At 40.7% G+C, this 27,638-nt stretch overlaps 1 protein-coding gene and 1 long non-coding RNA gene across 2 annotated transcripts in view; one reads left to right on the top strand and one right to left on the bottom strand.

The window, feature by feature from the left end:
* The window catches only part of LOC129326513 (uncharacterized), a 46,957-nt gene that overhangs the window by 6,097 nt on the left and 13,222 nt on the right, over positions 1 to 27,638 (top strand). The gene's annotated exons all lie outside the window — the stretch shown is intronic.
* Positions 13,601 to 27,638, bottom strand: part of MBTPS2 (membrane bound transcription factor peptidase, site 2) — a 37,314-nt gene continuing 23,276 nt past the window's right edge. The window contains exons 7-11 of the mRNA XM_054974708.1: positions 25,672 to 25,852; positions 24,292 to 24,386; positions 22,630 to 22,825; positions 20,296 to 20,371; positions 13,601 to 16,052 (exon numbers count right to left, since the gene is read on the bottom strand). Coding sequence (XP_054830683.1) covers positions 15,830 to 16,052; positions 20,296 to 20,371; positions 22,630 to 22,825; positions 24,292 to 24,386; positions 25,672 to 25,852 — 771 coding nt within the window. The 3' untranslated portion in view covers positions 13,601 to 15,829. The remainder of the gene's footprint in view (positions 16,053 to 20,295; positions 20,372 to 22,629; positions 22,826 to 24,291; positions 24,387 to 25,671; positions 25,853 to 27,638) is intronic.

Here is a 27,638-nt window from a genome sequence, read left to right as displayed (position 1 = left end):
CCAATCTTCCGAGACTCTATGAGGGGGGAAAAATCCGAGTCTTCTAACCTTCAGACCCCACCACTCCTCACATGCGCTTGTAGTAACAGAAGGGATTCGCTTACTTGCAGGCTTTCGCCTAATCCTGCTCCTTGCCGTTTTCCATAGCCCGGCAGCACACTGGGTGCCGCGCTCGTCTGCCGGCCTCCATAGGGACAAACGGGCGATTTACCCCCTGCCTCGATCTGTCAGAGGGCTCTTCCCGCCGCGTCCCGGACTCAGACTCCCTGCCTGAGAGTCTGGGGGCTAACCTTTGCAGATCAGCCGCCCGGCCAGGTGGCTCGGCCGCTTCCTCTCGGACCTGCCGAGAGGAGCGTCTGACATGGCTGCGAAAACGAAACCGAATCCTTTCTTACTGTTTTATTGATGGTTGTGGTTTTAGATTGTTTTGTACATCGTTGTACTCACTGAATTTTGGAAGGAATGCAGTCTAAATGGCTTAAGAGAAAGTGTACTCATTATATGAAATTACTACAGTACATGGTCAGAATACATGTGTCTTAGACATGAGCCCATGTGAATGAGTGCTTTTTACAGTTTGGTTCCAGCTTCCTACTGGGATAGCCTGAATGTAAGGAAGAAAACCTTCCTTCTGCTGTCTCTCATTCACAATGGTTTCTAGCTTAGGTTTTTACACCCAGCTTAAAGGAATGCACCCTATCTAAGACGAACACCAGCAATCAAGAAATCTCTCAGGTAGTGATGAGGTTCCTTAAACAAGTTTAGAAGATGTACTGAGAGTTAAGTATGGTGATATCAGAGATAGCTTCTAACTTCTGGGAAGAACTCCAAATAAGGGAAGCAGGAGTAGTTATCTGATGAAGCTGCGGTTTTAGAGATAATTGTAACTGGCCCATATTTGGTCATTGTGAACGGAACACCTTTTAATCAGGAATTCTCGATATATCTCGAGGTCTCTGCCAGCAGGGACATTAATGCAGCAGGATCCTTTTTGTTTAATTCTGAGACTGCATTTGTTTCCAGTGAGCATGATGAAGAGGGGAGCAGACAAGTACCCTTTCATTGTGTTAATAACAGCTCCACCTAAGAACCTCCACTTGATATATCTATATTGATTTTTATTCCTGTGCGCTGCTTTGGAATCCAAATTGTAACAATTTTTTTTAGTAAGTACTTGGGAATGGAGGTTGTGACAGAATTTGGGAATGCCAAATCATCTCAGTTCATAGAGGTCCTTGGATTGAACATAAAAGACAACTAAAAGAGCTGTTAAAGATATTGTAATGGGAGTGTTATCCACTTCAATTATTTTATGCTACTAGTAGGGAGCAGACCTTATGCTAGAGGTGTCTGTTAGGAGGGGGAAAGATTTCATAAAGTAGGTCAAGGTAGCTCTTGCATGTGAGTCATACAAAGTCAGGAATCACTAACCAAAATGAGTGTAGTTGTGCAGAATGGAAACACTATGAAAAACTAGCCTGAGTGCCATTCTGGTACCACATCTAAATTTTAACTTCAAAGACAGCATACACCAAAATCTTAAAAACAAACAAAATTAAAAACTCACAGATTTTTACCTGTAAGCTAAAGACTGCGCAAAATGATGCTTATGAAGTCTGAGACTGCAAATCTTTCAAGGTTCTTATGAATAAAACATACAGTAGCAATCTGTTTAAACTACATACATCAACTAGCTGCTTGTGCCTCATTTCTAAGAAACTTTCTACACATTTTAAAGAGCCTTCAATCTGTTTCACTCCTCCAAGTGCTATAATGTTGCTTGCAAATTTATGATGGGAGGGTAGGGGAGGATGAAGGCTCAGCAAACCAAGGTTATTATTCACTTGAGGGAAAAACAAAAGGATCTTAGCAGTTGTTTCAGGGTCAAACTACACATGCAGTGCTGGGACTGGAACTCCTGAAACTTAATGATAGAAATCAGCTGCAGAAAAAGGGGGATGGGGAGAACTGATCACTGCTCTTCCACCTAACATGTAGCTTTACTCTGAAGAGGTGCCAACTTGTGATCTACCAACTTCCTGAAATGATGAAAGAGGATATCTTTCATATCGTGCAATACAGCTTAAAAATATGCATTTCTAAAAATAAAAGTCTGTGTGCATGTCTAAATTTTTTCTCAGGCAACATACAAGATGTTCCATGGACAGAATGCCTTTCTTCTGCTGTGACGCATCCTCAGCAGCTTGTTCATGTAATGGCACTTCTCAAGCACAACTACACATTAGATTAATAGCATCTCTGTAGCCCCTACAAACTGCCCATAATACAAGTGTGCAATCCTAACGAAGTTATACCCTTCTAAGTCCTTTTAATTTCATTGGGCTTTGAAGACCATAACTGTTTAGGATTATTCTGTTAATTATATTTCTGCATGTTGGAGTAACAATATAGTAGTTGGTACCTAACATTTTGCTAATTTTGCCTCCACACCTACAGTTTTTGTGGACCAAAGCTTCTAGTTTAATAATCAGTCAAGGAGCATGATGAAGAGAACACTCAGAAGGTACTTAATCACAAAGATCCATGAGGAGGAAACCTTTAAATGAAGTGGCTGCGATCAAGAGCTGAACTGAAACTAGAAAATGAAAATGCTTTTGATAATCTGAATTCCATCACTTTCTAGTATGGCAAGCTGCAAAAGCCAATACATTATACAGAGCAAATAAAATACTATGATTACAGATCACCATCCTCTTGAGATGCTGATGTTAGCATAAATAGTATAGAAGTGGAATTAGAAATTTGTTTATAGGAACAAATTCCAATTTTATATTAACAAGCTTCATTATTCATTCTCAGATGTGGTACGCAACAAAAGCAGTAAAGAGAGCAGATAAGGGAGGGATTATTCACTTGTACATCTAGAGACGGAATCATAACAGAACTGATGCTTAGGTCTGGAATCCTGACATCAGTTCCAAGTTAACCTAATGAAGATTTCTAGTAGGTTTCAAGCTGTGGCTTGTGCCTTGAAGCTTGTGCCTTGATCTGAAGATGCAGGAAAATGACATGTTAAAACACAGGCAACACAACTTTACATAAGATACTCAAGATACACAAAAACAGTATAAATGAAAAGAATTGCATTTGTTCTTCACTGTGCCTTCAACTTCACTGTGTCTATGTGGCTTTCTTTAATAAACCACATCATTCCAGTTCTTCTCTTCTGATAGGAGAATTTCCTCATTTCTGACTCACCCACAAGGACTTCTTTTTCTTCTTCCACGGGAGCCATCAGCATTAATTTTATTACCTTGAGGAAGCCACTAGCTCCATTGTGAACCACAGCTGAGAGCATCAACTTCCAATTAAAACAAAATATTTACCTTCATTAATTCAAGTCTAATAGCCTACACAGCCGCTTGGTTTATTGTGGATGATGAAAAGATAAGGCAGATGGCTAAAGCAAATGTGAGAAAGACGGGACAAATCTGACAAGGCATGGGCTACAGCTTTAAAAATGGTGGTGGAGATGGTGGCAAAAAAACCCAACATTTCTCCTGCACCCCTGCATCCACACATTGTAGACCCAAGGAACAGTTTCAGGTGGACGGGCCTATCGAGTTCCAGCCTAAAGGAGGAGGTGGACTGCTCTGCACCTTGCTCTGACAATTTTTCTAAGCACTTTGTGGATAAAATCTCTCACATCTGTTCCAATTTAGACTCTACATTAGCTGTGGCAGGATAGGATGGTCCCAGAGTTCCAACTTGTCCAGTTGTATGGATGTGGACAGGAGCCTTGGAAGTCTGAGATCTACCACCTGCTTGTACAACCCCTGCCCCTCCTGGCTACTTAAATTGTTGTGGGGGGTGGGGGAGAGATAGATTGGGCCAGAGAGAGAGAGTACGTCTTCCTGACAGAAGGGGTGGTTGCCCCTACCTTGAAGTGGGCAGTGGTGCATCCACTCCTGAAGGAACCTACTCTGGACCCAGGATACTTGAATAACTACCATCCAGTCTTAAATGTACCATTCTTGAGCAAGTGTTGGCTGGCCAGCTCCAGCCATTCCCATTCCAATTTGGTTTCAGGCGTGGTTATAGGACTGAAACATCACCCAGGTGGATGACGTGTAGTGGGAGATGAACAGGGGAAGTGTGACCTTGTTAACGATCCTGGACCTCTTAGCAGCTTTTGATAACATCAATCATGGTATCTTTATGGACCACCTTTCAGGATTGGGACTGGGAGGCACTATTCTACAGTGGTTCCATTCCTCCTACCTTGAGGATAGGTTTCAGAGTGTGATGCTGGCCACTGCTGTCCTGCCTCTGGCCTAAGGAGTGCTCCAAGATTCCATCTTGTCCCCCATGCTTTTCAACATCTATGTAAAGTTGTTGGGACAGGTCATCCAGAAATTTGGGCTGAGTTGATGCCAATATACAGGTGACACTCAGCTCTTATCTTGTGCTTCCAGCACATGCCAGGGATGCTGTGGAAACCATGAACGTGTCTGGAGGCAGTTTTGGACTGGATGAGGGCTAACAAACCGAAACTTAATTCTGGCAAAACAGAGGTGCTACTGGGGGGGGGGGGGAGATACTCAGGAATGAGGATATCTCCTGTTCTGGATGAAGTTACACTTCCCCTAAAGGAGCAGTTTCATATTTGTAGGTGTTCCTGGATCCCAGCCAGGAGTATGTTTCACCAGCTGGGGCCCTTTCTTGGGGGAAATATTTTGCCACTGTGGTGCATGCCCTGGTAACATCTGGTTTTGATTACTGCAACAGACTCTTATTTGGAGCTGCCCTTTATGACTATCCAGAAGCTACAGTTGGTACAGAATGCTTCAGCCAGAATGTTGACTGGAGTGGGTCATAGGGACCATATCACTCCAGTCTTGTTCCATCTACATTGGCTCCCAATTTGTTGCCAGGCCTAATTCAAGATGCTAGTATTGACCTTTGAGGCCCTATTGGCTTGGGGGACCTTTGAGACCCTATTGGCTTAATGACATCAGTTAAATAAACAATGTGAAAGCCTAGACCAAACTGTTTTCTTCATATTTATCTTGTGCCCTTGCAAACAGATTTCCTGGAAATTCTACAGAAAAGGTTTGGCTTTTCTAGCATTGCTCAAAAGTAAGAGCAAGGCTAGGTGCTGCTCTGTAGGGCTTGTGGGGGGGCTTTTTGTCAACATTGGCAAAGCCACTGCAATGTGATTTAGTTTCCTTTATATGAGAACAAGGCTAGAATTAAAGATTCATAGTGCCCTTATAATTTGTTTAACAGAGAACTTTGGCAGAAAATGGGTTCCTAAATCAGGCAGGGCAATTGCTAATTCTGCATCTAGGGTTGCCAGGTACCCTTACCTTCTCGGGGAGGGGGGGGACCTTGGTGCTCACCTTTTTGCTCCTTGTGTACTCCTCGCGTGTGTACTTGCCCCCACAATGACATCACTTCTGGGAAATGACCCCACTGTACAGATGGGGGACACGTTCTTCTCAGCAGGCCAATTGGGGCCCCAAATGGACCCAATTCGGCCTGTTTGAGGCCAAAATTGGCCCACTGCAAAGCAAAGGAGCACTCTCAGGGCAGTGTGATGATATCACTCCCAGAACTGATGTCATTATGCCACCACAGGAGCATGCCCAGGAGACCCATTCCCCTAACTCCCCTCCCCCCCTGCATGCAAGGTGAGTGGTGGCGAGGTGGGAGCAGGGGATCCCCCACCTCCACCAGGTGACCTGGGATCCGTATCTGCAGCAGCTTCTCAAAAAGCACAAGGGTATTTCACAGTTCTCTATTTACTGTTTTTAGTCCTGTATAATGTCTGCTGCTTGCACAGCCCATACTGCTTCCTGTTTGGGGCACTGTATTAGCATATAGCCAAATTAGAAATTCTTATGGCTGACTAGGCCTGAACATCCCCTATAGCCTGTAAGCATTGGTACTGCAGCCTAACAATTTCCTGACAATGTGCTGGAAGCTGGAGCACCTCCTTAGTTGAGTTCATAACTGGGACAACCAGAAGACAGTTGGAAGAAAAACTAGAGCCCAGAGTGCCCCATGTAGACTTTACCACTGTAACAGGAGTGTTTTGTGGTTGTGGGCTAAACTACACATTGGGATTGTGAGTGATCCTAGCTGTGGGGCCCTGTGTTTCTCATCAACCCTTTGGGACTAATGTTTTATACATGGACATTTTGCAGTGTTTCAGAATCTGTTCTGCTTCCTATGTTTCCCCTGACTTCTGCACCTGCAAGAGAGTCATAGGAAGCAGATACGTGCTTTGTATGTGTTTTCTCCGTTTTTTCCCCCTGCGGACATTCTACAATTTTTTTTAAGCTGCTGCTCAGCCGCTTCTATTTCGAGTTCTGTCCATGCAGATCAAATACTCCCAGTCTGCTTCTCTACTCCCCCCTCTTCTTTTCACTGGGAGCTGACTGGTCTGTCAGAGGTAACCACACCCACCCTCCACAGCTCCAGAAACATTTTTCCCACTTTTTTTTTTGTTTAGCATAACGACAGTAATGCTGGAACATCAACACAATCACCAGATTTCATTAAACTCCTGAAAATGAATGTGTGCTTAATGTTACAACATTCTAGCTACCCAAGGGCTCAAACATGTAACGTTATAATTATGTTTTGTGCTGCCATACAGCGATCGCAGGGCTTGCGGTTCTACCTCCCCCCTCCCTTTTTAAAAAATTATTATTAATGGAAGTAACGTTGCCACATTACTGCGTTGTGTCTGAGTGATCTTGTTAATTAAATTGTGTTCCATAAGTACTGTCCAGCATTTCTAAAGATTATTCTACACATATTACGGTTCTGAATAATTTTCCAATTATTTCACACAGTAGAGCTCAGGAAAGGTCTCATAAAATGGCCACCGGAGCATTCATTTACTGTCCCTCACCGCCACAACTGCCCCATCCCTGGTCATGTGATGGCGAATGACTAATTGTTTACAGCAAATTTCTGGGCACCAAAATCACTTCCCCCTCACTCTTTGATAGCATTTTCCTCACGTAATGCTTGCGCATAAAGCATCCTGAAGATGGCAATCTTTGGCAAAGAAGTTTTGGTGGGTACTGGAGTGTCCAATTAAGAGCTGTTGGAAGGGTAGGGGAATGGCAAACAGCTGGTTTAACATAGCAACATAACTTTGCAGGCACGGAAATTAAAAAAAAACATTCCTCAGCCAATCCTTGGCAAGGAAGTTTTGGTGGGTACAGGACTGTCCAATTAAGAGCTGTTGGAAGGGTAGGGGAATGACAGACAGCTGATGCAGTAATGTAGCAACGTTACTATGCATGCGCAAAAAATTTTTTTAAAGAAGGATGTTCCTTGCAATTCCCCCTGAAAACCCAAACTACACCAATGCATTCTCTTACAATGGAAAATGAAAACAAGACACCAAATCGAAGCTGCCATTAATGTTTTATGATGGTGCAGATCGCAGGAGAACCATGATTTCATTTCGATCAAAGCGAATACACTTTAAAAGTGTCCATGCATAAAACGTATTGGTTAAAGATTACAAGGAATATAACACCGCATGTAACACTGTTCTTACGCGAGCCGCATTGGTTGCCAGTGGAGTACCGGATCAGATTCAAGGTTCTAGTATTGACCTATAAGGCCCTGTGCGGACTGGGACCAGCGTATCTACAGGACTGTCTCTCCCCATATATTCCCTGGAGGACACTCCGATCAGGGGACAAACAGCTGTTGGTGGTCCCTGGCCCCAAGGAGGCCCACCTAGCCTCAACTAGAGCCAGGGCCTTTTCAGTCCTGGCTCCTACCTGGTGGAACGCTCTGTCTGCTGAAATCAGGGCCCAGTAGGACCAACTATCTTTTCGCCGGGCCTGCAAGACAGAGTTGTTCCGCTGGCATATGGCTGAGGCTGGGCCTCCACCGGCTTGAAAAAAGGGGTGTATAAAATCTTAACCCTTCCTGTGAAGGCTGTCCACCATCCTGTTTTAAATGTGCTGTTTTTAATGTACATGATTTTTTTAATTGTATTTTTAATACGTTGTTATCCACCCTGAGCCCACTCGCGGGGAGGGTGGAATAGAAATCTGAAATAAATAAAATTAAAATAACTTGAGTCCTAAACCACCCTAAAGTTCATAGGATAGCATCTATTGAAATGTAGGTGCTCAGGAATGTCAGAGAGGAAATAAGAACACCCATTGCACATAGGTGTAAGATCAGAGAGAATATAACCTGTATCTTTATCTTAAACCGTAAGTTGTCTTTATTGATTCAAAAGGACCAGGATATTAGAAGGAAAAGAAAATACTTAGTTTACTAAAATATACTAGCCAAGCAACTTACATGTTTCAATGAAGAGCTTCCCCAGCAGGTCACACAGTCAGCTTGCTGATTCCCCTACCCCATCTCCAAGGCGAGAGGAGGCCCAGCCATTGGGAAAAGAAAACAATCCTTCCATGGATATAGAATTGGGGAGTTATCGATAGAAGACATGGCATATGTGCTTTAGTTATGCCCCTGCCTTGATGCAACACAAAAGGTGAACATTCCAATGTTTGCCGCCAACAGTAGGATTGCTGTCTTCCAAAACATTTATGCAACGAAAGTCAGGAAATGGACTGCTTAACTAGGAGGTAGTTCTGAGGAGTTTTAGTAAGAGGTCCTTTTAATAATGCCTTCTCTAAGAAATTTTCAGAGAAGAAACCAACATGACAACAGGGGAAAAAAATAGAGCACTTAACATTAATCAGATTAAATGCATAGAGTTGAAGTGTTATCTTTTTACTGTACACATAATATTAACCCTGACTGATGGAATCAGGAGAAAGTTTCCAGGTGCCATGTTCAAATCAAGTATGCATCTCAGTCAAAACATGGTAATAACCTAATACAATATTTGTTACTCTTGTGTCACCACAGCCATCAAGGTTTTTTAAAAGAAAAAAAGTATCTGGGCTTTGGATAGTATGATAGGAAGGTCACTGGATTCCTTCTCAAGAATTTAATAATAAAGGGTAGCAAAGATTACAGAAGATTCAGGCCAGTCAGCTCAAAAAAGGACCCTCACTGATAGAGTATGCACCAAATCTGCACTACAACAGTCAAAATGCACTCCTGGTAAGGGCTAGTTACCACATACTGGATAGATTTTATAGGTATTATTCTTAGCATTTATATCTAGCTTAGTTTTCATTTCACTTTGAGCTTTAGTTTCACACTTAGCACCATTATAGTAAGTTTTTCCTTCACTCTCCAGATACATTTGGGAGCACACTGTTTCAAAACTTTAAAAGAAGTTGAAGAGTATGTCAACTGCTTAGTGAAAATTATTGAAAACTCCTTTGTACTGCTAGTTACTGCTCAGTGCCAGAACAATTACGTGTTCTCATCAGAAAAACACCAGGAGTTAGCAGCAGACACAGTTTCTATAAAAGAGCTACAAGGTCAAATATCTGAGATTACTGAAGGAATCACAGGAACCATTTCAAAGTGTCCTTTGTCTGCAGAGCTTTTAATCAATCGGACAGAAAGATCGTTATTTTGTTTTTCAGAAAAAAGGCAAATCTGCCACAGATGGAAGAACAAAATAGAGATTCTACCTTATTTGTAAAAAAGTTATCTCAAACTATTGGAGCTCCCTTAAAACCAAACCTTCCCCTCATACTTTAATTCTTATTTATTTGACCATCACCATTTCACAAAAACTATTGGGGGGGATCCAATTAGAATAGCTGTAATTTCTATTCTTAAGAAATAGCTATGGGAAAAAACTTCTAAATGGAATAGAAGTGATTTCTCTTTTTCCTTTTGACCTGTATCTTGAAGACTGTCTAAACATTTCCACAAAAGTAATTGAAAATATTCCAATCAATGCTGGAAAAATATTCTATAAAAGAAATTGTGACATTTCATTCTAAAACTTAACTCAAAGGCTAATTCAGGTAGGTTAGGCTGAAGGTACGTGACTGGCCCAAACAAGCTTCTATGGCAGCATAGGGATTGGGTCTCCCAGATCCTAGTCCAACACTAACACTTCCACACACTACATCACACTGGTGGTTTGCTAAATTATAGTGCTTAAATGAGCTGACAATCATGTTCACAATTGCCATTCACACACTGGTCATACTGAATTTCTCTACACACACACACACACACAGAGAGAGAGAGAGAGAGAGCCCAAGAACACCTTTGCTTTGGCTTTTACCTCAAGAACACCTTTGCTTTGGCTTTTAAATCCCATCACTGATCCAACACATTATGGTGGGAACCCTCTCTCATCGCCTTTCACATTCCTTGCCACCCACTCCAAATCTCCCTTATCAGGTTTGTGGCCTCCCAGGCTGATAAAGGCTGGGTCACCACATGCTACCTGCGTAGCTTCCACTATAACAGGCAGACAGTCCTGACTCAAATCCTCACAGTCTCCTTTCTACTCTTCTAGAGGCTCCACCAGACAGACAGCCTGTTCCCTGTATTTACCTCCCCTCACCCAGCTATTAGGGAAAAGGGAACTTAGAGGTTACTTTCCCTATAGTAGCCACCATCTCTGGGTGGCCAAAAAAACTCCCGCAAGCAGGTAAACTGCCAGGAGACTGCCCGCCACTGGTGGGCACCTGGGATCTCTACTCTCAGGAGAGGTGGAGCTGGAGCCAAACCTGCCCGTCACATTAAGTTTCAGCATTCTATATTATGTTTTCACCTGAAAACTTTTAGTAGGAAGGTAACATATTATAAATAACTGGACCAGTAATAGCCAAAGGCTAATACTTGCTGCACTAGTAAGCATGCAGTTATGAGATACACAAATCCCTATCATAGCATGTAATCCTAAATATTTATTGTTTGGATATCTCACCCCAGTTTGTGATTAATATGCAAATATATATATATATCTGAGGTGAGGGGCAGTCAGTCACAAGTGTATGTATAAATGTGGAGAGGGAGACTTCAACAGGGTAGAAATCACAATAGCATCAATAACCACCATCAGCCTTACTTTACAGCAGCAAGTAGAGCTGCCCAATCCCTTGCATAATTCCAAGTCATATAAATAGAGCTTATACTTCTGTTCATGGAGGTCTGTTTGGCTTACTGACTAGGTCACAGTCATTACACAAAGAGAACCAGCATCCTAAATTCCTAAGCCATAGATTAGGGTGAACAAATTTCAGAAAAACTATAATATAAAATTCAAAATTAAAGCCGAGTTGTTTTTTCATAGCTTCATGTTGTTAAATAATTTGGATCACAATAAAAGTTTAACAAGTTTAAGCTCCATGAAATCACTCCAAATCCTGAACTGGACTGCGGCTTTGATAATCAGACCTCAAATGCCTCTTTTCATGCAGTGGTCCAGCAAAAAGCATTAAAGTCAACAAAAAAAATCAAGAAACATTCTGTAAAACTAGCTTACATTTGTATAAAATGCTTCCATTTAAACAAAAAAAATGTAACTTAATTTAGAGACGTAACTATGTGGTTACATCTCTCATGATTAGATTACTCCACAGTAATAAACAAGTTTAACTCTAGTGCACTGATTCTTAACAGCGCTCTACAGCCTTCCAGGGGATGATTTATGGTTATTATGGGAGGCCAATTGGGCATTCAGGATTTTAGGCAGTCCTTGCTCCCTATTTGCCATGGCTTTGGACAGCAAGCAAAATAAAATTAATTTAAACTGCTCGCTGCACACTTAAAGTTGCCAACTGGCCAGGAAAATAATGTCCTGGGTTTTTTTAACAGAAGTTTAATATGCAGAAATGGGTAGCTGAAGCTTTTCATGGATGGAGCTAAATAACCACCTGATAATCACTGCAGATCATGTAATTAAAGGAACAGCTGGAAGGATCAGTTTAAAAGGTGGTAACACTACCCATACTTGAGGCTAAAATCCCATAGTGTGTATTTAATGTCCTAGGAGAAAGACATATGACACAAAATAAACAGGAATCAAACTTATCATACAAGTATTCATGCATGGCTGTCAGATAAAGGAGTTTCACTGAATGAATACCTGCATGTCCATGTTATGTGCGGTCAAGTCACTTTCAACTTACACCAACCCTATGAATGAAAGACCTCCAAAATATCCTGTCATTAAATGCCTTGCTCAGATCTTGCAAAGTGGTAGACGTGCTGCTGAGTCAAGCGCTCTCATTTTTGGAGTTCCTCTTTTCCTACTGCCTTCCACCTTTCCTAGCACTATTGCCTTTCCAGTGAATCTTGTGTTCTCATGATGTGACCAAAGTACAATAGCCTCATTTCAGCTTCTATGTTGAAGTCAGGCTTGATTTGATCTAGAACTCACTCATCTTTTTGGCCAGCCATGGTATCCCTAGAACTCTCCTCCAGCACATTCCAAATGAATCAATTTTCTTCCTGTCAGCTTTATTCACTGTTCAATATTCACATCCATACATAGTAACGGGGAATACCATAGTGTGAATTATCTTGGTCCCCAGCAACACATTGTTGTCCTTAAGAATCTTTTCTAGCTCCTTCATTGCTGCCCTTCCAAGTCTCAATCTTCTTTTGATTTCTTGGTTGCAGTCTCCCTTTTGGTTGATGATTAAAAAATTGAAAATTTTCAGGATATTTTTTATTCCTTAATAAAAAAATATCCTGAAAATTTTCAATTTTTTAATTGTCAACCTTAGTATAATCCCTCCATAGTCATTATTTTTATTTTCTTGATGTGCAAGTGTTTAGGCACCATTTAGGCACTTTCGCCTTTAATTGTTTCAAGGTTTTGCTATTTTATGCTGTTTTATGTGGTGTCATCTGCATATCACAAATTGTTAATGTTCCTTTCACCAATTTTCACTCCAGCTTCTAAATCTAATTCAGCTTTCCTTATGATATGTTCTGCATATTGATTGAACAGATAGGAACATAATAGACATCCTTGTCTGACACCTTGGCCGACACCTTGGCCAGTTGGAAACCAGTCTGTTTCCCCATATTCTGTCCTAACGGTAGCTTCTAGTCCACAGTACAGGCTGTGCATCATAACAATCAGATGTTGTGGCACACCCACTTTTAAAACACCATAGCTTTTCATGATCCACATAGTCAAAAGCTTTGCTGTAATCTATAAAACACAGGCTATCTGAGATTTGTGTATTGTATGCATAGATCTTTAATATACCTATAGCGATAAACCTGCTTTTCATAAAATGCTGTTTTGTGTCCTTTTTTATTTGCCACGTCTATTTGCTAGGGCTTCTTCCTTGTTGAGCTCTCTCTCCATTCAGCCACTGTTACTTGGTATAAGTTCTGGAGTGACAGAACACCCCGCCCAAGGATCTGTGAGGAGCTTCTAGGCCATCCTCCTCCTGCAGGAAGTGGGAAACCATTCTATTTTATGTGGGCACTTTGCAAGTTAATGTCGTAAGATGGGTGTTAGTTTCAGAAAATGTTATATGGCTATGTTTTTGTCTTTTTAAGATTTGCAATTCTATTTGATGCTGATCAGGGGGTTTTTTTTGTAAGCTACTCTGAAACAGCATATAAATATTTGAATAAAGAAATTAAAAGTTTGGGGGGACAGTCAATTATAATGTTGTGTACTGAGGGGAATGGATTAAAAAGTAATAAACACTGCTGTAGTCATTTGAAGTATTTACTCATTTGAAATTTTAACACCCAGATTGGTCACATAAGAGTACAATAGGTATTAATCTAAATTATGTACAATCTCTCTGAATATCAAACAGCATTTTCCCATCTGATACAGATTTTTACAATCCAGTATAAATTAGAAATGGCACATACTCAATAATTTTACATTTAAATCTATATCCCACTTTTTACCATGAGGCACTCAAAGTGGCTTACAGCCAATAATTAAAACACGTGAGCATATATTTCTCAGATCAATACTGTCTATAAAAATAATTTGGAATCATCATGATTAAATCACATCTGATTGAAACAAGCACTTTCCTAAAATGCAAACATCTGTTGATAATAAAAGTGAAAAAGATATTGAGTGGTAAACATGTCAATCTAGTTGAGACAGACACAGTAACAGAATAATTACCTTTCAGGGATCACACAAACTCCTTACTCATAGGGGCTAACCATTCTCATCTAGAAAATATCCTAGCAATAAGTACAGAAAGAGTCTTCCACTCACAGGGTGTTTCCTTTCACAGATGAGAATGGAAAGTTCCTAATGACAAAGGACTTTGGACCACAAATGCTGTAAACTGAGCTTTTTGTGATGCCTGAAGTAACCTTTAAATCTTTCCCCAGCAAGATAGAAGCTGTCCATCTCTGAGCAGCTCCCACTCAGCTGGGAGCAAGTGCAAAGGGCACCCTGATATTCTGATATACATGAATCTTTGTACACAAGATGCCTTGGCGCATGTTCCTCAAATATAGGGAGACACAATGTAAGTCAGGAAGGGTAGTTGAAAAAGAGCTGAGATTGCTCCTCAGTTTGATAATTTCATCTTCACCTCCCAGAAGGCTCTGTCAATTTCACCTTTCCAGTCTAAAACTGTGCAGGATCACAAGGGCAGTGAGGAATAGAAATGCATTCCTGAGCCAGGCTTGGACCTGGAGAGGTTATAATGGGCTGTAGTTTCCCTTCTGGTATTTCACAGCCCCTTCACACAACTCCAGTGTTATAGCAAAGCCTTTGCCCTGCCGTTGGCTCTGTCTTTTAAAAACTACTCTTCCTGGCTACCATTGCATCTCCTGACACGTGTTCTTCACATATCAGATGTCTCATTTAAAGAGACTCCTAGTTAACATCTGAACATGGTCCTCCACAAAAGACAGGACTTCTCAGTAAAACAGAATTAAAATGCTCTTCAGTTAAACAGCATCTATGTAAAACATGCACGTTTCAACATAACATTTACTAAGGAAAGCAACTATTGATGGGACTGCTGATTACAGCTCTATTATACATGGAAGGCAAGTTTCAGTTTGGAGTCAAAGGGAACACACAGTAATTTTATGATTCACAGAAAAACTCTGACTTTGCTAACAGCAGAATTTCAAGTATTTAGGTAAAGATGCCTATAGGAAAGTAAAGACTCAAGTCAACCAACCATATAATTTTAAAAGTTCTAAAGTAATTCATGTATCACATATAATGTTAAAAAGAACTATTTTAATATTTTTCCATGCGTTTTCTTCTTAAAAGACACTAGGTCTTTTTATCTATATGACAGGTAGGCCAAATATGGTCCACAGGCCATATGTTTCCTTTGTTAAAGATTTCTGGCACAGTTGAGAACAAGTGGCCTGGGAGCACCGTGTGTGACTGCAGCCTCCGAGGAAAAGCCTTAATGGCAGCTGATAGCCTGCAGACCACTGGCTAATGGACATGGAGGCAAGCCAGCTACAAAATCCCATGTGCATGTGTATGTGTGTAAATATTACAGCTGATATAGAATGTCATAATGCTAGCTCTTTCCCCAGGCTACAGTTTTTGTGAACCCAAAATGGGACAGGAGATGCACCACACAGTCTCTGTTCTCCGTATTCAAAGCATAAAGAGTTGTTCTCTGCAACTGACCATGTTTTAGTGCCAAACTATTTCCACAATTGGAAGTTTCAATAAATTAGGTCATGCCTAATCTATTTTCAATGCAGGTTTCCAAATGACAAAGAAGAAGATTTATCTATTTAGCTCACAAAAATTTGCATCAACTCTTGAATTACTATACAACTCCTTGGACAGACAGCTTTTTCCTGTCTTTTTCCTAGTTCCGTGGGTGTGCACACAGACAGCACACAGGGTGTGCACACAGACAGCGTGTATATCAAGGATAAATTCCATTTCCTCCTTTGTGTTCCAAGAACATTTACAAAAATTATCCAGTATCACAATTTGCAAATTATACTATCGTGCCGTCACAACCCAGAGTCCTAGAGCCACATTGGCCGCCAAAAGTGTGCTACCAGCTAGCAAAATTAAAAAGCCTACAAGCTCCCTGTTTTGTTTTTCAACAATTAAGGTGCTAAGAGTAGCTTCCAGGAAAGAGTTTAGTATCCATTGACCATCCAAAGCAAAGCAGGGGACTGCATTAATTACAGCCAAGGCTCCAGAGAGTGAGATCAGATATCTAGTTTAAATTAGTTAAGGGATGTGAAAACACATGCTTATGAATGGTATTATTAAATTTTGAATTCCTGAAAAATAATGAGTGGAAGGATACCTTTGATTCAAAAAGCAAAAACCTCAAGCCAATAAGAACCACCCACTCAATGTAGTTTTTTTTGTGCATGCTTATTACAAATATGAATGAGGCCATCTTGGCAGTGAGCAATTCTTTTAAAAATGGCCTTTCACATTCCTGTCCAATATCGAATTTTTCCCATTCACACACCATTTGGCTTGGTTTTTAAATTAATGGTTAAGCAAAAAAGTTGTTTACTCTGAGATTGGTTCCATATTAGCCATTTTCAATAAACATCATTTGTTGAATTTTGGTGTGCGTTTTTTTAAAAAAAGCCAATATAAACAAGGTTCTTATTACTCCATTCCATTCCACCAAAAAGATTTCATGGTAATCCCCGCCCCAGTTTAACATAACTGGAGTGCCAATTCTCCATGCACATGCTGAAAAACAGACACTGAGGCTGCCAGGCCTACTACCCATTTACATTTTCTCCTGGTTTAAAGGAGTTTTCAGCCTAATGAATTACTTCCTGTTCTCTCTGTGTGAGCATGACACTCCTCCACTTGAAGCCAGCTGGGTGACCTTGGGTAAGTCACAGCTTCTAGGAGCTCTCTCAGCCCCACCCACCTCACAGGGTGATTGTTGTGGGGATAATAATGACATACTTTGTAAACCACTCTGAGTGGGCATTAAATTGTCCTGAAGGGCAGTATATAAATTGAATGTTATTATTATTATTATTATAAAGGATCCTTAATCTCTTCTTGTTCCCTGAAAGGGAGGGTCGAGGAGAAATTCATTACTGTTTTTCTCTTCACAGCAACTTTTACTTTTCTTTTTTATGACTATAATTGTGCAATTATTAAATTACAGTCATAAAAATAAAGGAAAATTAGTGATTGCTTTGGTTTTAAAAGGAAAAGCAGTAATTGATACTCTCTCACCCCAAAGAAAAAGTTCCATTCAGGAATACTGAGCACACCACAGCAACAAAGGAATTAACACAATTTAAAGGTACAATGGTCAGGAGAAGCAGGATCTTTGCTGAACAGGGCTTTCTTCCAAGTAAACATACAGTAGAATCACATGGGGGATGCAATTCTCTATAAAGAACACCATGGAACTCTATTTACAATTGTACTAGGCTGTGGAAAAATTCTTAAAAAGTACAAAAAGTTCAGAGCATGGAAGTTTACACTTGATTCCACTCACCACTCTATATTCCACACTTCATTCAGGTTAGACCAAAGGGTATACTTTAAAAAAAAATCCCAAGCCAACAGTTAAGTTTTGGCTATACTGGTCCTACTATATAACACAGTGTGGCAATCAAAAGCACTGGATATTTACAGCCAAAGCAATATTCTGTATACACAGGGCTCATTTCAAGGGGGAACATGCAGGAACGCAGTTCCAGCAGTTCCCCAAAGAGGTCACATGTCAGGTGGCCCCGCCCACCTGACTCTCGGCCATTTTGGGCCCGTTTTGGCCTGGATTGGGGCCGAAACAGCCTGGATCAGGCCTCTGACACGTGATGGATCACTCTCCTGCTCAGCAGTGGCCCAATTCTGACCATTTTAGGCCCCTTTCCGGCCATTTTCAGCCCCCTTTTGCCATTTTGGGCCCAATTTCAGCCCTGAATGGCCAGGATTGGGTCCAAAACAGCCAGGATAGGTGATGTCAGGAGGTGTGGCATATGTAAATCAGTTATGCTAATGACACATTTCCAGTGATGTCAAGGGGTGTGGCATATGCTAATGAGTTATGCTAATGAGCTATGTTAATGAGTTCCTCCAGCTCTTTTTCTATGAAATGACCCCTGTATATATACATATGTCTACAGCATTTTTATCCCACTCTTCTTCCAAAGAGGCCAAGGCAGAGAGAGTTCCTTCCTCATTTTACCATTACAACAACCCTGTTAAATAGGTGAGGCTGAGAAAATGCAACAGGCTCAAGGTCACCCAGCAACATGGTAAATCACTATACCATGCATACCACCATTATAGTCCACATGGGGAAATTTAATATTGTGCTTATTCACATAGCTTGGTAGAACAAGTGGATTTTTTTTTATCTGTAGAAAAGAGCAAGAGTTCAGTAGCACCTATAAGGCTAACAAAATTTGTGGTTGGGTATGAGCTTCAGATCTGAAGAAGTGAGCTGTGACTCATGAAAGCTCATACCCTACCACAAATTTTGTTAAGTCTTATAGGTGCTATTGGACTTTTGCTCTTTTCTACTACTAGACAGACTAACATGGCTACTAGCCATAAGTACTATATACAGAGTTGCTAACTGTCTGAAGGAAAAAATGACCTGTCTCTTTAGCAGAGTCTTAAGGTTATGTTATTTACCAGGTGATGCTATTTACCTCCATGCCATAAAAATCTTAATAACTAAAGGAACTGAACAGAAAAGAAATTTGTCAGAGCACAGAACTGCAGGCCTCTTCTTATTGGTCTATCAACATGTTTAATTTCACACTCTGGTACAGCTGAAAGCAGCTATAAATACCAGATCTGTATCCTGCCCATGGGTTCTCAGCCCTTGAAGAACACAGCGTACTATCTGGACAGATCCAAAATGTCCCAAGATTTCCTTCAAGAAACTGGCTGTGTGAGCTCAGAATTCATTATGATGGACACACCAGTCATATTGTATTATCAGGGTTTGTTTGTTTCCACAGACAAGTCCTTAGTCTGAACCAGTTTTTCTGGTTCTGTTCCATTTCAGATTTAACTGACACATTAAAACGATAGTTCAGGTGTTGTTCCATTTGGAGAACAACGAACTCTTGGGCTGATTTATTCTCCAGCCCAGTTACTGCCTTTTGCTCCTACAGTGACATAGTCTAGAACAGTGTCCCGACCCAAAAATAAGTTGTGAAGCATTCAGAAGTGGATCATGGGCTCCTCCTTGCCTAGTGCTCAGCCAAATTTAAGATAAATATGTGAGGTGGAGGAGGTGGGGCACTTCAAGCCAGCCAGATAACAAGCAATCCGTCCAAATAAGGCTGCTATTGTGCTTGCCCAGGATAGCAGCACGCCCACCCATCCTGCCCTGCTTCCTGCGCAGCACAGCAGTAGCCAGCTGTCCTTCTTTTCCTCTTCTTAAGTAACAGTTTCTGCAGGGATGTACTAAAACAAACGAAGATTGGGAACAATGGGAGATGCCTGAAGGTCCATTAGATATAATGGGAGCTGGGAACACCAATTGACTTGCTTGGGCTCTATTGAAATATGTAATAACAACAAGAACAAGCATGCTTATATACCGCCCTTCTGGCACACTGAGAGTGGTGAACAAAGTCAGTGTTATTATCATCCCCACAATACAGTTGGGGAGCATGATTACATGATTACAGCACACAAAAGTTAAGAAGAAAATGCAGACCAGATTTTGAGAAACCTGTTCTGGGCCTGGAATGACAGCCCCCAGAATGGAATGATGGTCCCTCGGATTAGAATTAGTCTTGGAAGTTGTAAATTGCCTAAATTGTAAATTGCCTCAGTATCTTCACAATAAGGCACCTGCTCAGGAATTCTGGCCATAAATAATTGTATTTAAACTGAATTGATTAATTAATTAATCTGTTAACAATAAATGATTAATCAACTATGAATGGGACTATGGTCCTATGGCATCTCCTTTGCATGCAGAGTTCTACGTTCAGCCCCCATCATCTCCCATTAAAAGGATCAGACAGTAACATGAAAGACCTCTAACTAAGACTCTGCAGAACCACTATCAGAGGAGACAATATTGCCTGTCCCACTGGGACCCACAGCAGCTTACAACATTCTCTTCTCCTCCATTTTATCTTCAAAACAGCCCTGTGAGGGAGGTTAGGCTGTGTGTGTGTGACAGGCCCAAGGTCATTCAACAAACTTCCATGGCAGAGGGGGGATTTGAACCTAGTTAGACACTCTAACCACTGCACCACGCTTAATAGACCAACAGCCTGACTCCAGAGAAGTCAGCTCCTGGTCACCAACTAATCATTAGCTAGTTGACAGTCTTTATGTAAAATCTTAAGAGTCAACTATAAATTTACAGTTGTGATTTTGGAAAAGAATAGAATCTTGAACAAATTATGACCCTCAGATGTTATGACCCTCTTCGGTATATTAGAGCCATTCACTTTGTCGTCACTCCAAAAGACCACACAAATATCAAAGGATACTTGCAAAAAGTTTCCATTACCACAGGTAGGTCCACGCTGAGAAAGCTGTGCCGAGGTATAAAACTGCTTAGGCTCACTTGAACAAAACAAAAAAAAGTAAAATGTAATATGACAACATGTAACACAGCTTATTTCTAATGAGCATCATGGCAAAGTAAGAATTATTATCCACACTATTTTCAAGACAGTGGAATATTATTACACACATACAGTGAGGTCATCTTCCCCATTAACGCTCTCTTCTTTGTCTATGTAGTCATAATGGCCTTTGTGAGAATATGATAGCTAAACACATGATGCGCTTGTGGCTATTTCATAATTGAGCATCTGTTGTCTTTGAGATTGCATAGCTAAGAGTCTTATTTGAAGAACTATAGATGAGATTGTAAGATCAGAAGCAGCAAACAAACAAGAAGTTGATTCTGTCGCAAGGGCTCCTTCCCTTCTTATAATGACATGGTGCCAGAGCGTCCTCTCACAGGCTAGGAAGGAGTCTAGGTACAAAGTACTCTCTCTCCTCTTTGAGATTTATTTTGAAGTTGAAGGGTATGATGTGAAAATAGTTTAAGACAGGATCTGAAACTTTTTACAGTTAAAAAAAACCCCAAACAATCTCAGCATTGAGAGCAAGAAGTCAATAAACAAACAGCATAAGAAAATCTGTTTGCATAACTTTTTATATTTTCAGAGAACAAACACTAGTTGTTATAAGCCCATGATTAAGAAGTGGCAAGCACACAAGGCTCACAATATGTAATAAATACACTGGACCACCCTGCACAGTTGCTTTAGTACCCTGGTACAAGTCAGAGCATGGCTTGTACTTGGATTTCTGGCACCTGTTTGCCTCTGTTTCTGACACCTGTTTGCCTCTGTTTCTGAAGAGCATCTCTAAGAAGTACTTTAGTCCCATAATTTCTTCGTCTGCCATGCCATTCCCTTCATACAGGGATTGGTCTAGCATCTCACCTATTCCTCCACTATACCTTAACGGTTTGAGTTTCTTTTCTAAAGAACCATATGTGGTTCCATGCTGAGTCAGATTTGGCCATAGGCTGCAGCTGCTAGTTTAAGATGTAGTTTTTAATCATTCAGGAAAAATTTGCTAGTGAATCTGAGCTCAGATCCTTGTGGCAAACATTTTACCAAGCCATTACGATTCCCACAGATGATAGGAAAATGTTTAAGATAGGCAGAGAATTAACAGATAGAAGAGTGATACAGAGGTGTCCGTACTAAAAAATATTACCACTTAATTGCAGCTTTTCAGCATTTTCTATCCTGCTTAAGGTAAATTGTCTGTAACTATAGAGGCAAGTATGAAATAGGTATCTTCTCCACTAAGTCTGAAAAGTGCACTTGTAGAAGAATTAGGTGCTTGTCATAAAACTAGAAATACGGAAAGCAAGCTATACAGCTTCTAAGTTTATTTTTTAATTTAAAAAATTCTACACCCAAGCACTGGTCACATTTGAATGGTGGATACCCAATATGGGGGTACTGAACACTGAAAATGAAGTAAGAATCTTTCCTTGTGCTTTATCAAGCCCACTTTACTGCCAGTGCTTGAGGGAGGGAAGAGAGCTGATATTGTTTGTGGGTTTCAGGTGAGCATTGGATTTAGGTAGGCTATACTGATGTTAAGTATCAGGGCCAAGGTTTGAATGCAGGAAAACTGTCGGGGAAACAGGAAAAGGGGAGAATTAAATGCTTCCTGCCACATGATGTGATATGAATATATTCCCTTCCCCCATCCAGCAGCTATTCTGCCTTTTATTTAAAAGGGAGAACATGAAATCCCTATCATGGATCTCCCTTTTTATATGAAATTTGGCTTTCAGGACCAAATTAGATGGGACAAGGTGATCCAAATATTTCCATATCTAAATGGGGAGGATTTTGTTTTAAAAACAAAGAATGGGACACATAGGAAAACAGAGCAAAACAATGCCCCACCTCACTGCATTCTGCTGCTTTTAGCACTTCTCTTCCTGTCCAGCTCTTTTTAAACCAGTAGTAAGCCAGGTCAGAAGAAAATGGCTGAAAATAACTGTGCACAGCAAGGTGAAGGAAGAAGGGGCAAGGTTTGGTTCCTCTTGTCCATCTGTGTGTGTGTGTGTGTGTGTTTCAAATGAGACCCTCCTCTCGCACTTTAGATATGTGTATACATAGAACCATCTCTGTCCTCTAGCTTGATCCTTAGAAAGCAAGTTCAAGAACCATCCACTAGTAAAATAACACCGTTTGGGGCTCTGAACGTTCGACACCAAGCACATCAAGGCTATCCCATCAACGTGACCATTTTTGTTAAAATCTTCCCCAAATAAAACAAACCTGTATACTGTAGATGGAGTGGGTGCCCTACAAACAGCATATCAATCTGAGGTGGGTGTTTCACCCGGATGAGTCTAGTTTGGTTTTCCAAAGAAGGAATCACGCACAAGCTAAGAACAAAATCCTTCTGGCAATCCATATTAGTATGGCAGAGTTGACTGGTCTCAATAGCTTTCCGAGCTGGCAGACAGGTATACTAGAAATGAAATTTTAAATAAGTAGTGAGGTATACCTAGAATATTCACTAGTAAACACTAGCATGCAAATTCCAGTCATTCTAATTTTAATGTGCATGTACAGTATCGCATTTGCTGCCAATTGCTTCAAGTTACAGACTCATAGATAAACAAAGACTCAATTATCATTATTGTGTTTGTACAAATTTTCTGTTCAGGAAAGGATTCAAATCTTGTGTAAAGGCAGAGGTATGACTGCTCAAGGACTACTACAGAGAAGGATCAACTTAGTTATATAGAATTACAGGTTCAGATTACTAACTAACTAGTAATGCAGTTCAATATGCAGTTGTGGGGTCTTCCCAACATCTGCCACAGCAGGCACATTGTTCAACATGCTCCTGGAGCTCCATCTCACGTAGCAGCTGTTTTTTCACCAGTTTGTACCAATGAAGCATTTATAAAACACACATTCTCTTCATAATCCTTCCAGCACTTTGGCTGTTAAGCAATCATAAGATGTCACATGCTAGAAACTCAACTGCTTCACATACCCACATGCTTTCCAATCATTTTTAATATACGGATGTACAGCATAAATAAATAATAACATTAAGGCTTTTCATTCTTTGCAAGAGCTGGAGGTAAGGGTGGTGGTGAAAAGTGCTAGGATGCTGAGAGCTTCCTGGCTCTGTAGGGTACTTCAATTCTTCCCCTTATCTATTCATACACCATCTTGCTTATTTGGCTGGGTAAAAATTTACTTTGCCCAGATGGAACACATCTTGAACAGAAAGCCTACACCACAAGAACTAACCTTGCTCTCTTTTATCTACTACTACCCTGTTTTTTGGCATATGCTAGTCCATCCACAAAGCCTAAGTTACAGGAGTTATCAAAGCAATCTCCTGGTTTATAGAACAAAACTGGGAGTTCAATCTGTGTTTGTCTCCAACAGCAGCTAAGCGTCAAACTACTTTTGGTAGGTTTTGTAACAAGTCAGGATGAGGTTCCCTGAACCAGCTTCACTTTACCTGCAACAGCTGTGAGGACTTAAAAGTCTGCAGGGGTTCAGATTTTGAGACCTTGTTGTGGGAGGGGCTCCTCTTGCCCACCACCCCCCACAAGCTTTTTCCGAGACGAAAATGGCCCCATGGGCAAATAGCCCCCGGGGCTGTTTTGGTTTGGGCAAACAGCATGGAGGAAGGCAGGAGCCGTTCCTCTCCCAATGCTGCTTTACGGCTGCAGGGAAAGTGAGCCAGGTCGGGAGAATCTAAACTCAAGTTATTAAAAAACCTAATGTGTAGTCAGCCCAAATTTAAACTTAATTATTTCAATTTCACAGACCGCATAACAGTAGTTATGTATACCACTAGGTTAATATTTCAAATGCGTTCTTGATATCTGAAAATAATGTTTTAAATAAACTTGTACTGAAAGCTAAACATATTAGTGCTGTATAAATTAGTATCCATAAGCAACTTACCAGGTGGCTCTCCAAATTATTACTGTATGAAAAACAGACATCTGTGAGGCTATTGTTGCTACAGCATTCAACCGTGCCATCAAGTCTCTTAAAACCTAAAGGAGAAATGCAACTCATTCGATTTTCAGAAATCACAACTTGCTGCATTTCTTTCCTCAAATCAAGCATTGCAAGAATAAAGCCTTCACCCAAGTATTCCAATGAAGTCCCCCAGAGACAGTTTGACATAACGGGAATGTTGATGGTGTTAAGAGACAACCAGATTGGAATCACCTCTTAGGCCATTTTCGCACTTAAAGTTTAAACCACCATTTATGAGCATTCTCTGCGATCGCAATGACTTCGGCATGGCGCCGCCATGTTCCACACTGTCCAAGGCAGTTTCGATTTGCCATCTTGTTTTTCATTTTAGACGGACTTTGAAGCCTCAGTGCAGTTTTGGGCTTTTGGGGCTTTTTTTTTTTTTAACTTCAAGCAGATATAGTAACGTTGCAATGTTGGAATCCATCCCCCCCCCGCCCGTATTTGTTGATTGGGCTCTCCCATGCCCACTGGAGAGACAATTGGTGGTGGAGTTCCGTGCTTGTTCCGCTCTTTTTTTTTTTAAAGCCAAGCCAGGAAAGAGTTAAAATGCTGCTACTTCACCCCCTCCACTTTGTTTCCGAAGAGATTTGCAAAATGCTTGGGTTTTTTTCACTTTGGCAAAGCATGAAAGATGCCTGGGTGGGAAAAGCAGCCATTTAATCCTTTCCTGGCTTTAAAAGCCAGGAGGAATGTGCAGTAACATTACAATGTTACAATCCATTCTTGCCTTTGAAAAAAAAGTGTGTGCATACCCCAAGGGAGGAAGGGAAAAGCAGCCATTTAACCCTTTCTTGGCAGCAATGTTAGGAATCGTTCCTAGCTTTGGTGGGGGCAGGGGGAAGAGTGCTTGCATACCCGGGAGGAAGGAAGCCAAGGGAGAAGCAGCGTTATGACCCTTACCTTGCTTTACTGATACAAATGGTGGAAAAGGAGTTCAGAGAACTGAGTTGGGTGGGAGTGGTTAGTCCAATCAGCTCCCAAGGAAAAAGAGAAGGGGGAGAAGAGAAGTAAAAGGGGCGTATAGAGTTTGCACTGACATTAATCAGGCCAGATGCAACTTGGCAGTGGCTTCAAAATAACATTGCAGTACGTCTGCAGGGGGGAAAGTTGGGGATACTGCAGACAAACCTCGGCACTGCATCCCATGACTGCCTTGCAAGTGTGAAACTCCTGCAAACATGAGAAGCAGAACAGATACTGAAACACTCTAAAGTCCTGGTGTGAAAAGGACCTTACATACTGGAATATAATCTTGAAACAACTGCAACAATAAGATTCACCCTGAAAAAAAAATACCTCTAGATGGGAAGGTTAGCTGTTGCAGAACTGTTGCCTTTATGCAATAGCCAGTTTGTGGCTTCCGAGAAATCTCTCCCAGGCAGGAATTCCAGTCCTCCACACTATGAACTGAACAGTCCTGCAGAGCAGTGACAAGATCTCCTTCAAAAAGGCCTCTGGGTCCATTAGCAGGAGAGTCCTGAAAACAGGAAAGTATGAAGCTGAGAAGCTAGCATGCAGGCACTCAATTGTCAGTATCTTCTAAATCTCTCTCTTGGAGTCATTGAAGTCATTCTTTTGGAATGTTCATTCATACCTTAACTTGCACCTCAATAGGGGCCCAAAGCAGCTTACATCATTCTCCTCTCCTCTAGTTTATCCTCACAACAACCCTGTGAGGTAGGTTAGGCTGAGAGTGTATGACTGGCTCAAGGTCATCCAGAAACTTCCCTGGCAGAATGGAGATTCAAATTTGGGTCTCCCAGATCCTAGTTCAACACTCTAGCCACTACACCATTCAGGCTCTATTTTTAACATTTGGAAAGGATAAAATAGAACCAGTGAAATGTCATAGTCCTATATCAAACACGGAAATGACACAGCTGCAGCTCTCACAGAAAACAATTACAACTTATTAGCTATAAATTACTTTGATATCTAACCTAAGGTAGAATGAAAACCAAAAAATGTTCTATAAAACATGGAGCATGCCACAACTTTGTCTTAAGAAAATGCCTCAAGACAATGTGTTCATTTTAGTGCTATCAGATTTATGGGGAAAGCCCTAGTACTCTGCCTTGCAGAAGAAGCCCATCTGGTTACTAAAGCTATTTCAAAAATAAAATATTTTAAATTAGACGTGCTTTTTTTAATTTACTAAGAAAGATAATGACACTGGGTGGAAATACGCGCTGGGATGGGAGAATGGGAACTTCTTTTTTCTGATCCTTTTCTCTAATTGTGTGTGTTATGTGCCATCAAGTTGCCTCCAACCTATGATGACCCTAAGAAAAGACCTTCAAAACGTCCTAAATCTCTAATTACAAAAGGATATTTCAACTTCTATTTCATCATCCTATGATCTTTGAAAAAATCAATGTTATGATTCAACTAAAACGTGGTTTTGCATTGGAGACAATATTCACAGAGTAACTACATTCCCTGATTTGACCAAGCATGTGCTGCAGAGTGCATGCACATATTGGTTAATATATTTGACATGTGAATCTAATATTAATATTCTCAAATCCTACTTGTATCTAGGAAAAAGTATCATAAGATCCTTCTGAAAGAAAAAAATTCTTTTTAAACATTCTTTGGTCCTATCCAGACATGGTCTGTAACTGAGAAACAAAGAGAGCTTTAACTTGTGGAACTTTACTTTTAAAAATTGCTCGCATAGTTTAAAAAATCTAATCCACAAAGCCCAACAAAAACTGAACACTCATAAACAAAGCATCTGCCCTCTCCCTTCTCCAAACATAGCCAACCTCACTTAATAGCAAAACAAAACCAACTGTTCTCAATATTGCCCTCAATATTAACCAAAAGTTCTTTGAAACAATCAATCAAAAAAGGTCTTAAAGCCCCCCCTGAAAGATGGCAAAGATGAAGCATGTTGCAGAATCTCAGGTAGACTGTTATAAGGGCAAAAGCTACTCAAGATTAGTTAAGGAAAATTCTGGAGTATTTCCCACCAAATATTTCTAACACTTCCTGGGAACAATATTTTTATTTTATTTTTAATACATCTTATTCCAATTTAGATTTTAGTTCATGTGACCTAGACCTGAGGTCTTCAATGGAAAGCTTAGAAATAGTGGAATTACTTGAATGCTTCTGTATTTATTAATAGGCACCAAGAAAGCTCTCCTTGATGAGATCTAAGGGCCAAGCTACACATGACGAATGACACTTGAACGGCAAGTGGATTGAGTGGAGGGCAAGTGAACAGGGAGAAATACACTTGCTGTTCAAGTGTCATT

Source organism: Eublepharis macularius, chromosome 3 (assembly GCF_028583425.1).
Source record: "Eublepharis macularius isolate TG4126 chromosome 3, MPM_Emac_v1.0, whole genome shotgun sequence".
NCBI lineage: Eukaryota > Metazoa > Chordata > Lepidosauria > Squamata > Eublepharidae > Eublepharis > Eublepharis macularius.
The sequence above is the reverse complement of the archived record's forward strand: the minus strand, read 5'-3'. Positions and strand labels throughout refer to the sequence as shown.